Raw genomic sequence first — 14639 nt, 5'->3', positions numbered from 1 at the left:
TGTAAACCACGGACCTGCATAATCTGGTAAAAAGTAATAAAGGAATTTTAGCAGTGGTGTTAAACTTCAGCATTTTGTATCTTAATGCCTTTCTGCCTACCAATTGTATTCCTTGCCTATGAGAACAGTAGCTGTTAACTTTTGCAGTGTCTTCCAGTTGTAGGTGAAACAAAGACTGCAGAGAARAAACAGAAAAATAAAAGGAGAAGGAACAGAATTGCACCAGGAAATATACCTGCTGAGATTGCTGCTGATCCTGAGTTGGCCAAGTACTGGGCACAACGTTACAGACTTTTCTCACGGTTTGATGAAGGAATTAAACTAGATAGAGGTGTGTCTAGTACAAAGTGTGCAGACTGGTAGTATAAGATGTATCCAAATCTGTGGCCTTTCTTACAATTTATTACTCATTTTCTTGTAAGAGGAGCATTACTGAATGCCTGTTTACACCTCTGAATAAATTCTATGACCCAGTGAGTAGATGAACAGAACTCTCAGACTTAAGTTGCTCTTTTGGAATGAGCCACGCCTGTTTGTATTAGTCCTGATGTTTGCTATGGATCATGGTGTTCCCCAATTGTGCTTGATCAGGACTTTTTCAGAAACTTGACGACATTTTCTATGCCTGTATTCTATAAAAATAATTTTGTGAAAATTTGAAATATACTGATGAGTCTAATTTTGTGCTGTTAGCATGCAAAGTCTTTCAGCAGTCATTTTCAAGCTTACTCTTTTTTTTTTTTTTTTACATGGAAATCATTTCCAAATAGTCAGTTCATAGGTAAATGAGCAATTATGATTGCTACTTTTTTGGGTGGGGAGGGGGCTCTTTTTGCTGTTTCTTTAAGCCTTACATTGCCAGTACTCTCCCATGTAAACATGTAGGTTATTTGGTGGACCAGATACTGCTGGTGTTGGGTGTGGAAAAATKTATTTCTGGTTTTATTTGTTACGGAGTGAAATTGCGACTGATATGTAAAGCTCTTCAGAGCTGTCTTAGTGGACTTGTCCTTGATAAGTCAGAATCCTCAGCACATAGTTCMACAAATCATTTACTGAAATTCTGCCGTATCTGTTCGCTTCAGACTTTGTATGCTTAGGAAAYTGCTCTATTGACCAAAGCTCAGCTTCTTGAAAGCCTGTAGTTTCCTGGTTGAATGTGTTAAGCAGAAATCATTGTAATTAATGTTTAATCTTCAACTGTGTTGGGGCTTTAGGGGAGGGCAGGAGGGAAGGGTTGGAATTTTAATGTAGGTGACCTTGAAATAAGTTGCAAACACACACTTCTTCCATTTCATTTGCAGAGGGTTGGTTTTCTGTTACTCCTGAGAAAATAGCTGAGCATATTGCAGTGCGTGTCAGTCAGTCGTTCAACTGTGACATAATAGTGGATGCATTTTGTGGAGTTGGAGGAAATGCTATTCAATTTGCTTTGACCTCAAAAAGAGGTAAGTAGGTATATAGCACTTTTTCTTTCTTTCTTTTTTCCTAAAAATTTGGATATGGACTTTGTTCTCTGATTTTCCTTTTTTTTAGCACTTCTAAAGCAACAAAAACCTTCTTTGCTTCATCAGAATCATAATATGATCTTTATGATTTTAAAATGGACCTATAAAACTGCTTTTGTGCTTTAAGTAAGGTTGAATATATGTTGTACTAGTCAGAGTTATTTTTACACGGTAAACCATTTTTACGTAGTAACTACTATGTGGGATGCTCTGAAGATTGTTGGTAAAGTTTGAGTTCTGTTAGCARTGCAGTCTTGCAGTATTTCTCAGTMGTTATGCTAAATGTATATACTCAAAAGCATACTGCATATGAATAGTACTTAAAATAGTTTAATCAGATAATCTGCAGATGCAGCAGAACCAAATACAGAAAAGTGATGATTACTTGATACTAGTTTAGGCTCCTGTTGCCAGCTAATTGAACTACAGTGAATCATGACATTGTAGCATTGACTGACTGCCTGATATTCCTTTACTCTTCAGACATTCTGGTGAAATGCCWGTTCATTTTAGACTTCTGAGTAATTCCTAAGTGAGACAGATGATAGTTTGTAGTGTGTTAAATTTGGTAGGCTATAATCCATTTTATAAATATTTTCTAAGTGTCACTTCTCTCTTTATATTTGCTGGCCAACATTATATTTTTGTGATGATGTACTGTCCWTGTATAATCTCTTGTGCTGTATTCAGTATATTTTTAGCCTAGATTATAGTACAATGTGATAGGCCACAAGATAAATATTTACCTTTAGCAAATAGGAAGAGTAAGTTTCCAGACAACAGTTTAAGTTATTTTGCCATTACCAAGATCAAAGAGAGGAGAACTTCCTCTCTTAGACACACAACCTGACCTGTCCACTGCTTTAGCTGAGATGAGAGATTGTCATGGTGGTAGATGTATGACACCCAAAACTTAATATAGCCTGTCAAGGAAAAAAAATTGCTTTCTGGCTCTACAAGAGCAGCTCTTATCTCCCCAGTCTTGGCTCTGYTATTCCCCTCGCAAATGCAGTGGTTTTGTAGTGTTTGTGGAACCTCTGCTTCTGCAGCGTCAGGGGGCAGCCTGTTCCCATCTGAGGAAATATAGCTTGATTCCTGTTAGTTATAGAACTGGAATAGTCCCTATTGCTGTGTGACAAAATAGATTTGTGAAAGGAAACTACAAACACAAAAGTAAATTATAAGTGTGATCTGTATCTGGTGGCTACACAGGAACATCTTTGTTCTGAAAATTTGTTCTGGCAATTGGATAGCATCCATCTGACAATCAGCTAGTTTGTGCTTCACAATTCATGTTACTTTTGTGTTTCTTCTCACTTTCATTTGCAGTGATCGCTATTGATATTGATCCTGAGAAACTCAGTCTTGCACGTAACAATGCAGAAGTGTATGGTGTGGCAGATCAAATAGAATTCATATGTGGAGACTTCATGGTGCTGGCTTCTGATATAAAAGCAGATGTTGTGTTTCTCAGCCCTCCATGGGGAGGGCCTGACTACGCCACTGCTGAAATCTTCGATATTCAAACTATGATTTGCCCTGATGGATATCCTTTGATCTGTGTGTCTTTGTAGTCATGATTCTCAGTCATTTACAAAGGGTTTTCTCTGTCGCTCCTTCCTTTCTTAACGCTGGCTTTGTTACGTTCAGTTGGCTGAGTTGGAATATTAACTGCAATCGGTGTGCTGCRTTTGTTTAACCACTCTCCCCGACAAGACCTCAGCTATATAAAGTTGATTATATTCAAAAAATTTTAGTTTAGGCAACATTTAGCTTCAAAAAGTATGCCRTAGTTGCTCATAAATGGGGCAAAAAGAACTCTTAAAGACTTTTAATAGCTTATTAACTTAAAGTGTTCATGCATGTGATGTTTTTAACTCCATGTTATGAAAAAATACTGAGGTTTTCATGTAGACACATGGTGTATATAAAGGCAACAAATAGTTACATGAGCTATGAATTTGTCATTAATTCCGTTTTTACTTGATTTATGAAAGGCACATCTTGTTTAAAATAGTTTCATCAGACTATTTAAATTACAGCACCTGCCTGTGACTTGGGAAAGCACAGAAAAATGCAAGCAAAATATTAACCCTTTCACTTAATGCATAAAATTCAGTAGTAATTTATTTACAGTGGCAATGAACTCTCATTCAGTTGAGAAGGTGTTAGTATGTTATTTCAAATATGAAGTGCTGKTTTTTTCCAGAATAACCTTAACTGTTTTCTTTACAACTAAAATGTAGTCATATTCCCAACAAAATCCCAGAAAATGATGTAAAGAACTCTTTCTTTCTTTTTTCTAAGCAAAATGAGTAATAGGATAGTTATTTTCTTAGTTTTAGTTTTATGAGGCCATAAGGATCAAACAAAGAGTTTCTATGTTTGGACAATATTAATTCCTATGTTGTAGAACAGTATCTGACTCGCACACCAAGAAGTCTAGCTAAAATAAATTATTTGCTTAATCAGTAAATTTGAGATGTGCTTTCAAAGTGTATGAATTTAAAACAACAACTCCCTCCACTTTCTGGGTGTGTGGGGTGGGTGTTTTTTTTTGTTTGTTTGTTTTTTTTGTTTTTTTGTTTTCCTTTACTGGTTTCTACATTTGAAATTTTCAGGCTCTCCAAGAAGATCACCAACAATATTGTGTATTTCCTRCCTCGGAATGCTGACATTGACCAGGTGTGTTTCTCAATAATGTCTTCATAGTTGCAAAAAGCTTAGCTGGTTTATAACACAGATTATCAGCACAAATTTAAAACTGAGTATATTTCTTTTAAAGTTAATGTTTCCAATACTTCTGACATATTTATRAACAGAAATAGTGAATTATTGCCAAGATTTTGATACTATTCTTTCACAGAGCAACAACTTGAAGGTATAGAAGGTCAAAAACCAGTGTATTTCTGAGTATGTTATCAGACACATACATTATTGTAAAAGAAAAAAATAAATAATTTGTTTTAACCAGCTCTTACCTAATGATAAAATGCCTAGTCTTAAATCTTCGTGACTTTCAGTTTATGGAGGAGCTGCAGATAATCACTGTACAGTCTGAAATACCATTTTGATTAGTAGATCAGTAGATTCTCAAATAAGAGACATGTCAAGAGACTAGAAGTGGTATTGATGCTATCTACACAGGTATGTGGTTATATATGAACTGCTTGTGTTGAAGTGGTTAGAGGATTTAGATTTATCACCGACTTCATAAACACAATTTGTTTCACTAGTGTRTAGTTTTTATTAAAAATTTTTGTTGAACTACTATGCATGCTTGGTTGTCAAGCTTATTGAAGTAGAATGCCAAATGCAGTCATTTCTGTACTGACTAAAMTCAAATATTCCAGTCAAATACTTCTTTGGGAGGCTGGGGGGAAGTAATTAGATGACTATAACACTTCCCTAAGTGTCTGGTTTAGTTTCCTCTGTATATTTTTTATGTTAATTATGTCTTGTAGATTTTAAGTGAAGAAGGGAGCCGTGAGATATTCTGGTCACCTGTGTTATGCAGGGCACAGAACTTCCCAAAATTATTTCTTAATTTTCCAAATGCTCTGTGTGACCTAGAGCAGATGAGGTCTCAGGCTGCATCTGATCTGCAGAATGGATTGTGGCAAAGAGGCAACTTGAGAAATGGGCTAAAATTCACATGGCTGATGTATTAGCACAATATGTGCATGCTTTGTGCACAGCACTTTTTGTTTAGCAGATGGTGATTCAGGTGCATTTTATKTTTCAAGTTGGTGAAAAGTCAAAATGGTTTATGAATCTCTGAATACAAGCCTTAGCTTTAAGCAGAGTTTGTCTAGTTTCAATTTCTAAACATTGCAATTTATCAAGCGTTTAATTCTCACAATGAAGACCCAGCTTACCACATTTCTGCTCTGTTCGCGAGCACTGGCACTAGATTTACAAGTGGACAAAGGCATCTAAATTTCACCTGTGTTTCCACAAAAGCATCTAAGAGTACAATCCACAGGCTGGCACCTATTCATACAAATGCTTCCTCTCCTTTAGTGTGTTGCTGAAATCTTCCAGCTCTCTTCAAGGGTTCCCTTCAGTATATGCCCAGAAATATCTTAGTCTTGCCTGTACTGAACACCTTGGCACCTATACGTGATTGGAAGCTAGGTGTCTTGCCTCTAATACATCCCAATCCAGTTATCTCTGAATGTTGTTGGTGTGCTCTGAATATTCCTTGATATACACCCACAGTTTGGCTTCACACTGATTGCCAGCTGCTGTCACTCAAAAACATACCTTCATGATCATACCTTGGTTGTTTGGGCACACAGCTGGAGGCCTGAGTTCGGTTCAGTCCTTCAGGCTATAGACCCTTCTCTTGACAAGTAGGCAACTCCTTATGCTTCCTTCTAGAAAYTGTGTCAGTATAAAGAAAAAAAGAACTAAGGATGCACAACGTGAGAGCAAGCATGAATCAAGCCTACTGTTTAGCATGCTCTGTGGGGAGATGTACTTGATCCTACTCAGATAGAAGTGGGTTAAACATTACCTACCCAAATCCTTAGTGGGTGCTCTGTCAGCAGGAGATTGTGCAAAAGGTCACACGTTCGACTGCTGTCATCTCTGACTGTGTTTGAGAATGGAGTTTCTGAATTTACTGCACTAAAATTTTAGGGCTGTGAATCTCAAAATGAAGATTTCATAYTGAAGTGCCTTACTGGTTAATGTAGGCAGTTCTCTTTTCATTTTGCTCTGGTTTTATCTTGGATCTGATCCATCTTCTCCCATGGATCTGATAGGGTCGCTTCTGCTATTTGAACAACTTCCTTGGCAAAGAACTGTGAAGCGCACTGCTAATGTGTAGCRTAATGTAGCTATACTTGTGAAGGTAGCCCATAAATACTAGGGGCCTATAAAAATTAGAAGCAATTCTTAAAACATTTTTGGAGGAGATTAACACCTGAATTATCTGATGCCTTAAATTTGCCAAGAAACTTAAGATTTTATATTTGATTGCTGAGAACATTGCTCAGGCATGTAAGACTCTCTTYAATGTCTTTAAAAATTGTCTCTTAGTGTATGCATGCACGTATRTAAGGCTTTCATAGATAACTTAGCCCCCAGGACAGGCAGTCTAATAAACCTGACATGTAAGGTGGCAGTGGTTAAAACTTAAGTATTTTGCCTCTCACTGACTTGCTTTAGCTCTACAAACAAAGTGTGTTTTGTCAATTAAAATTGATTTAGAAGCTGATTTAATTGCCGTTGAAAAGCTGCAGGAAGGCRTTTATACTGACTGCAAGCCAGTATATCAATGTAAGCTTGCTTGTTCAATCAATGACTATCAAGCTCAAATAGAAATAAATGGCTAGCAGTTACAGACAACTTTATAATAAAACTACCGTTTAGCCTTTAGTTAAGGTGGTGCAAATTTAGTGGAAGAAACATACTTATTTTTACAGTTGGATAACTAACATGGAATAGGAGTCTTGTTGGAAAATACTAATATGAAAGCAGCTAGTAGCTAACCTTGACCTCAGTGGCTCTGAGGACTCTGTTCATTGCTCTGTTGTTGGGCCAGACAAACAACATTGTTCCACKTGACTTTTTTACAAATTCAGTGCTTATTACGACCTTTTTATATGTAGAGCTAGTCCTATAGAGAGAAGATAGGTCCTTGCACTGAAATTCTCTGAGCTTAAGAGGAAAAAGAATGTTCATACTTCTACCTCAAGAGGGAGCAGCAAACCAATAGAAATACCATTGGTGCATTTACAAGAAATCTGAAACATTTCCCTTAATTTYATTGAGTCTCTTTGCTCATAGTCATATACTTGTTACAGAATTTGGAATATATAGGTCTAGTTTTAGGTCAAATCGGTCTTATAAAACATTAGTTAAGAAATAATCAGGGACCATTAGATAGATGTGTAAAAATACATAGTTTTATTATGAGATGCATAAAAGYTCGGCTATGTGTAACGTCCTTTTTGATATCAGTCCCTTTGCCACATCTTTACATCTTTGTTGTCTTTAACATTTTTCACATCCCTTAAAAAAAAAAAAAAAAAAAAAAAAAGTAGATCTGGGGAGAGCTGCAGTTTTGTCTGCCAATGGTATTTAAATATATATATTCTGTATTTTTTATATATATATATTTGTATAGATATGTGTTTGACCTACTTGCGATTCTTTAGAAGTAGAAAAAAATTAAAAACCACTGTGTCAAATAGATTTGCATATTTAAATCAAAATTATGTCCTAGTAACATGAAGTCTACTGGAAACTTGAGAAATATTTGGATATTTGAAAACGGCTCTTGCTTTCTATGAGAAGAATTAGTGATGTTAATTTAGGCTGATAGTCATTTTAAAAAATATATATATAGAGAGAGTGTTAAAGAATATGCATCCTTTGACAAAACTAAAAATTTCCTCCCCCTGCTCTGCTGTTGTTTGATTCTGCTGGCAGCAGGGAACCTGAAGACAGGGGTGTTGAACCGTCCCCAACATCCTTGCCCTTCTCAGCTGGTTCTTGTCTGCCAGATGAAGGAAAAGAAAAGAGATTTCTCCACGCGATCCTACGTTTGGGTCTTAATGCTTCAGCAAAATGTGACCAAAGCCKYCTGTGAGTGACTGAGAAGCAAGGTTGTTGAGACTGAACGTTTAAATATTAATGGTCTGTGAAGTGATTAGCAAGCTGTACTATGTGCACAGTGAGAAATGTGTACACTCCTCAGGGATCACCTTTTCCGTTAGAGTTGCTACTAAACCTTCTGTAAAATTTCCTCTTTCTTTATTTTGGCTATTTTTGGGCCTTGTATGTAACAGAGGAAGAGGAGTAATGCTGCTCTTTTGATAATATGTTTTAAAGGATAACATTCTGCTTTCTTTTAATCATTTTCAAGTRTTACTTCTTTGTCAAACCATATGCAAAGTTTTGTATTTCTTAAAACATTAAATTGAGTGAACTGCTAAAACAGTTTTTACTGCTAGGAGAACTGCTAATTGTTTGTTGCTGCCCACGTTAATCGTACATATGTAGAACTGACAGGCCAAAGATACTTGTGCTTGAATTAACAAGTAGAACAGCATGACAGGCATGACATTGTCAGGTTGAAGGGTTTCTAGGTGTCTGCAGATAACTTGCTGCTCAGTGTTTGCAGGAGTTTTCTCCTGTCCTTGTAACTTCAGAAAAAACCTCCAGGGCTTTAGCTTAAGCCAGTGCAAGGAAAAGTCTTGTTCCATCCTTTAACTTTGAGTAAAGGCTAGGTGTGGGGATTTTTTGCTTTGTTTTGTTTCAAACATAAGACTGTAGCACTTCAATCTACATTTTCYATGACCTCCTCGCTCTGACAGATGAAAGAGCAGACTTCAAAAGTGGCTTTGAAACTTGCTAGAAAAGAAGAGCTGGTAAAGCTTTTACAGAATATGACCTCAAAGACAAGACTTGGATCATATTACTAGTGGATGCAACAGTAGTGGTACTAGGATGGTACACAGTGTGAAAGCAGCTGTGTGGTGCATATAATGCTACATTTCACAGATTTGTAGGAGACTTAGTGACAAGTGATAAATGTTCTGCACTAGCAAGTTGTTCACAGGTGTATACTGTTCTGCGTTCTGTTCTAAAATCTTGTAATATTATTTATGGTATTCTCCCTTATTGATTTCTGCTAGTTGTCTAGAACTACATAAACTAAGAAAGTAATGTAAACTGTAAACATCTCTCAAATTAACAAGTGGTTTAACTTTTATCAGCCAGTAGTAAGTCCATAAATCATGTGTTGGCCTATCAGCAGTCCTACTGGTTTTGTGTAGATACATAAAACAGTTCTTGCTGGGAAAACCTTCCCAGATGAATTTTATTCATTCAAGACACTGTGTTTTAAAAAACTGAAGCAGAGGGATGACAAAAGTTTTACAGCTAAATTCTGTGCACAGTTAATAAATATATTTTTTTAAGTCACTTTCTACCTCTCTATTTATAACTTTGTGTATACATTTACTATTTGCACATTTGGTGAGYGGTCAGGTTGAGCAGGGTTTTGGGGCTTTTTTTTGGTGTGATAGTTGTTTATAATACAGTAGAATGCACTTCAYCCTTGCTAGAACTGTTGGTCTCATGGATCTGTTTTGCGTTCTACACTTTGCCATAAGAAAAACAATATTTTTTGCTCATTGTCTAGTGCTTAGAATAATTTGCTTATCCCGTAATTAATTTGCCTAGCCAAATACTTTCGACCCTGATAGTCATAAGAATACGCATAACACAAATGCTTTCTTTTCTTGCCTATGTTCCCATTTATCTTAACAGTTTTGAGAGAAGGCAGTTAGAAACAAAAGCCTTGTTCTGTCTAAAAGTCTAGCATTTAGATGTAAGAAGTTAGTGTGTGTTTTTGAAATTCAATTTGTTACAGATGACTGATCAGTGAAGAGAGTGTAAAAGATGGGCAAAACATGGGGTTTTGTTTATTTGGGGTTTTTTCTTGTTTTCCACTGATACCACTGCAGATGCAAAAAACGCATGTCAGAGAGATTAATTTAACAAAAATACGTATGGAAACCATTTTTAATTCAGAAATGTTGGGAAAGGCTGAAGTGTAGTGCTGCTGCTGCCCCCTTTTATCTAGTTGTGATTTTTAGATGAGGTTCATGACTGGAGACTTAACGAAAAGTGTCCTTTTAAGCAGTGTCAAATTTATTCAGGAATAAATATAAAGACAAATAAAGCAGGAAGTAAGAGGCCAGGAGATAATCTTAAATTTATTTGGTTGCATTTGTAAGATGCTTGGGTATTACAGGAATTGACAAGTAAAGATCATGTATAGACATGATTTTGCAGGTTGATGTTTTCTTTACACAGTTGTATAAACTTCAGCTGCAGCTGTAATGTTAATAACTTCAGCTTTTAAGCAGCCCACCTTAAACTCGCATGTGTTCTGTCTTTGAGTAAAGATACAGATGCCATAACCCCTCCACCACTATCCCATATGCCAAGTCAGAGTAATACTTCTGGATTTAAAATCTTCTTAAAGCTCATTGTGCTTGAATACTGAATTTTAGCTTGCTCACTTCAAGTTTTTAAAATATTCTAGCCTGTCAAAGCTAGCACTGCTGTAATAGTGGCATTATTCACCTGACCTGTATATTTTCAAAAACGTTACCTGAGAGTAAATTTGCAACTTGTGTTTCTAAAATAATCTTACATGCTCATTTGCCATTTCGTATTTCTTTTCYGATAACTCCTTTACTCAACTTAATATCAAACTTGTTGTCTGGATTCTTAATGTTCTATGACTGTTTCCGTAGCTGTAGACTAATTCTATTAATGGTCACTGAATTTAAGAATTAACTAACCAGGTGAGAAGTGTCAGCAGTATTAACTGAAGTTACTTCCTTTACCCCCCCACAGGGAGGAGTGTGGAAAGTTATTAATTACTGAACAGAGCACAAAAGGCAAGTTGATGGCAGTGGAGGCTTCTTATGCAGATAGTAAACTGCGGTGGCCTTGAGCCTTTGCAGTGTTGTACGTGCACAGGCTTTATGCTGTTAAGAGGTGAGCCGAGGTCAGACTGGCTTAGACTGGACACTTTCCAGGCAGGATGCACGACTGGAAGCGGGCGCCAGGCCTGGAAAGGAACAACTGGAGCACCATTGCCTGCTTCTCAGTATACGTGCAATTTATACCCTAAGGATGTGCTTCGAGGCATCAAAGCAGGTGCAGTTCTGGGTCTTGCTTGCACTTTAAGGAATTAAAGCRTGCTGAATCCACTGGCTGGAATTTAACAAAGCAGTCAAGTGAGTATCTGGATGGGGTTAAGAATCCCCTAGCTGTAAAATCAGCGTGGGAAAGAAAAAAGGAAAAAACAAATTCGGATTAGTCCATTTCAGTTTTTTAGTAAATTCAGAAGTCTTTCCGTACTCCTCCTTGTAATTCACTTTAAGAACAGAAGATGTGTGTTGATACTTCTAAAAACAGATGAGCACCTTTTGTTTTTTCAAACAGTCAAAAAAACCTGCCTGTTRTTTTTAGAAGGTGTCCCTTTAGCAATCTAGTATATAAGTGTTTTGTACAGCAGTTTTTCCTTGTTAAACTGTCAGGGTTCATTGAACTCTCTGAGGAAAACTTACAGACTGGCAACTTGTACATAATTAAATTTGCAACCTCCAGTAATTTGCGAATGAAGACTGCGGCAAAGTATTTGTAATTTTTTCCTCTGAATGTTGGCTGTTCCATTTGAGTGGGCAGCGTTTTCTTACTGAGTTCAGTTTGTTTCTCTGGACTTCCCATTGACAGGAGAAGCTGAGAAATTAGCATTGAGCTAATAGGATTTGGAGAGAGTGCTATAAAGTTCATAGCATTCTGGAATCTTTGAGATTTTTGTACTGAATCTTAATTTCCCTATGAAGTTTATGCCTRTATACTCATTAGATTTTGTAACGTTTAGGCTTTCAAATATTTTTAGTAGTCATTTGAAATTAGTCTTGATCATCCAGGGTTTAATACTTTGAGTCTTTAAAACTAGATACAGTGCATGTGACTCTTCAGCTGTCTTCCAGTAAATGCCACTTCTTCCTGGAAGAGAAAGAGCACCCTATCAGTTGTTAACTGTATTTGGTCTTCGAACAGAAAGATTTAGTAAGCAGTTGTTTAATATGAATGCGTTAGTTGTACTTAGACATGCTTTTCGTGCTACAGATTGTGCCCTGAAATCTGGGGATATGTAACCCCGACAAAGTAGTTTCAGTATTGTTATATTAAATTGACTAATCCAATCAATATTGTAGTTGACTTAAATATAGCTATAAAGTATTAGGATCTTTAACACTTGTTGAAATGGTCATTCCAGCTTTTGCTTGTAATGAAAAGTACAAAATTAATATCTTTTTTTTWAAATATGAATTGCCCTGCAATGCTAATGACTTTTAGAATTTCAAGTAAGAAAAGATAAGTCATAAAATTAACATTCCTGATCACTTGCCAATCTCAGACTCTTGTGCTATTTAGAAATCAGCCAGSTTCTGCTTTTTTACTTAAGTGACAGGTTCCTTTTTGGCAAGAATGTAGAAATTTTTTCTTAATAGCATTAAATTGAAGGATGAAGAAATTGCTCATGCCTTTGCTTTTGACTGCAAATATTAAAAAAAAAAAAAGTAAACACTTGTTTTAGATAAGTGTGGTAGTTTTCTGGGCAAGTCAATGCCCAGAGTTCAAAGTATAGTATAGATTAATCTGTTATTTCCTCTCAGTGCTAGGCTGTTTTTCTTACTTGCAGTAAAATAGAGGAAGTTCAACATATTTATATTTAAAACTATGCTACAGGGTAGAGTTTCAGAGGAGGTTACAAGTGTTAATAGTGCAAGTGATACGTTAAATTTCAGCTGGTAATATCATGGACTTCTTGGTTTAAAGATCGGTTAAAATTTACTGCAGGTTTGTAGACCTTGATCAATTTTTGGCTGTGTAGAACCAATTTGCATCTGCTTGGTATGCAGAAGCAGAGGCTGTTCCATAAAATAAACCTGATCTCACAAGCCTGTAGTGGACAGGAAAACTGCAGCACTGAGCAGAACTGCCTGTAGAGCAGGGAACCCCCACCAGCACCCGTCCTTGTGGCCTGCATGTCCCAGGAGCAGCATTTGGGGCTACTGAAATAAAAAAGAAATCAAGTGAAATTTTGGTGTTCTCTTCCTTCTATCTATGCAGTCTATAATTGTAAGAAATCAGTAGTCTGTATGGCTGTCATCCATCACAGCGATACTGTGAGACATTGTCAATATAAACGGAAAAGGAGAGGATCTTGTGGTCTGCAGGCCAAAATAAAGTGTGGTGCAATAATTTTTCCTTGCTGTTGTCCTCTGTAATTTTTAAGCATTAAAGGTGTTTGCCAGGTTCAGTCAACAGAACATAAACAGTGAAATTCTCCCTCCATTGATCTTAAGTGTGGGCTGACGTGGGCTGACGTTGCTCCTGCAGGACACTCTCTACCTGCAGCATTCCACAGCCCTTAGTCAGCTGCCAGCAGTTTTACCTAAACACAGTTTGAGGTTCAAATGCACACAATAGCAACAGCAACAACAAAAAAAAATCTTTAGCTGTTTTTTGTGACCTTTCTTTTCATCCTGTATTGTTTTTGTTTTTTTGTTTTTGTTTTTTTGCACTGCCCTTTTCAGTGCAACCTTTGTTTCCTGGTTTTAAGACATATTTTCATAAGTTTCCCCCACACACACAGAAAAAAAAGAACTTAAAAACTTTGCATTTTGATGCTTTCATGGCACAATCTACAAGCTTGCTCTTTACTGTGACTGTTACAGGCAAGCAGCAAGGTCTCTCAAATGCAGGTATCCAGTAAACCAGTGTGTAACATCTCTGGCTTTTGAGCAGTGCAATGGTTATTTATCTTGGTTCTGAAGTCATGTTACTTTCATGGCTTTGTGTGGGATAATTTTGACTCGCAAAGCCTCTAACCACTTCTGTGAGTAAAGAATAACACGGAGAAAAGGCTTGGCGTAGTAGATGATGAGAAATATTGTCACCAGTATTAACATAGCAGAGATTTGCTTTAGGTTGTGTTTCATATGAATGAAAGTTTTGGTTTACCCTTTTTCCTGTGCATAGATTGATTGCTTTTCATTCTTTGTTTTTAGGTTGCTTCCTTAGCAGGACCAGGAGGGAAAGTTGAAATAGAACAAAATTTTCTCAATAATAAACTGAAGACAATAACTGCATATTTTGGTGATCTAATAAGACAGGACCTCTCCTGAGTTAAATGTGGATACTTCTAAATGTGACCTTCTTGACTTCATGTTTGTATGAGCATTTATACATTACCTTGTCAAATATGACTTAAACCTGTTTTCTGCTGTAATTTTTGTTCAGAAAAATATTTTTGTTTATTGCTACTGTCAATAAATCTTTATAATAATTTTGACAACTCTAAAACTAAACTTGTTATGAATGTAGGAAAAATCTTCAAAGAATGCAATCTTGCAAGTTAAATTTACCCTAACTGAATGGGAGTTCAGGACTTCTTTATAAGTCCCTTTGCACTACCTCAGTACTCTATTTTGAACAAAGCGTCCCAAAGAGAATAGTTTGAAAGAGACTACATGTATCAAGAAGTATTGTCAATGCTTAAGAAATGAACAAAAATCTCAA

The 14639-nt window shown here is 36.5% G+C and overlaps 1 protein-coding gene across 4 annotated transcripts in view; it reads left to right on the top strand.

The window, feature by feature from the left end:
* The window catches only part of TGS1 (trimethylguanosine synthase 1), a 26047-nt gene extending 11631 nt beyond the window's left edge, over positions 1-14416 (top strand). Inside the window, exons 9-14 of one of the 4 annotated variants that reach the window (XR_014896883.1) lie at positions 158-331; positions 1305-1448; positions 2838-3056; positions 4117-4193; positions 7950-8125; positions 14129-14216. Coding sequence is in view for 2 of the 4 variants with exons in the window: in XM_085313581.1 (XP_085169707.1) it covers positions 158-331; positions 1305-1448; positions 2838-3056; positions 4117-4193; positions 14129-14245 (731 nt within the window). In the remaining 2 variants the exon portion in view is untranslated. Of the gene's footprint in view, positions 1-157; positions 332-1304; positions 1449-2837; positions 3057-4116; positions 4194-7949; positions 8126-14128 lie in introns of those variants that run through there. The other 3 variants (XR_014896882.1, XM_085313581.1, XM_085313583.1) reach the window with 3 other exon arrangements.
* The last annotated feature ends 223 nt before the right edge of the window (positions 14417-14639 follow it).

The sequence above is a fragment of the Rhea americana genome, unplaced genomic scaffold (assembly GCF_003343005.1).
Source record: "Rhea americana isolate MKP2758 unplaced genomic scaffold, rheAme1 scaffold_39, whole genome shotgun sequence".
In the NCBI taxonomy this organism is placed as follows: Eukaryota; Metazoa; Chordata; class Aves; order Rheiformes; family Rheidae; genus Rhea; species Rhea americana.
This window is presented reverse-complemented; position numbering and strand designations above follow the sequence as displayed.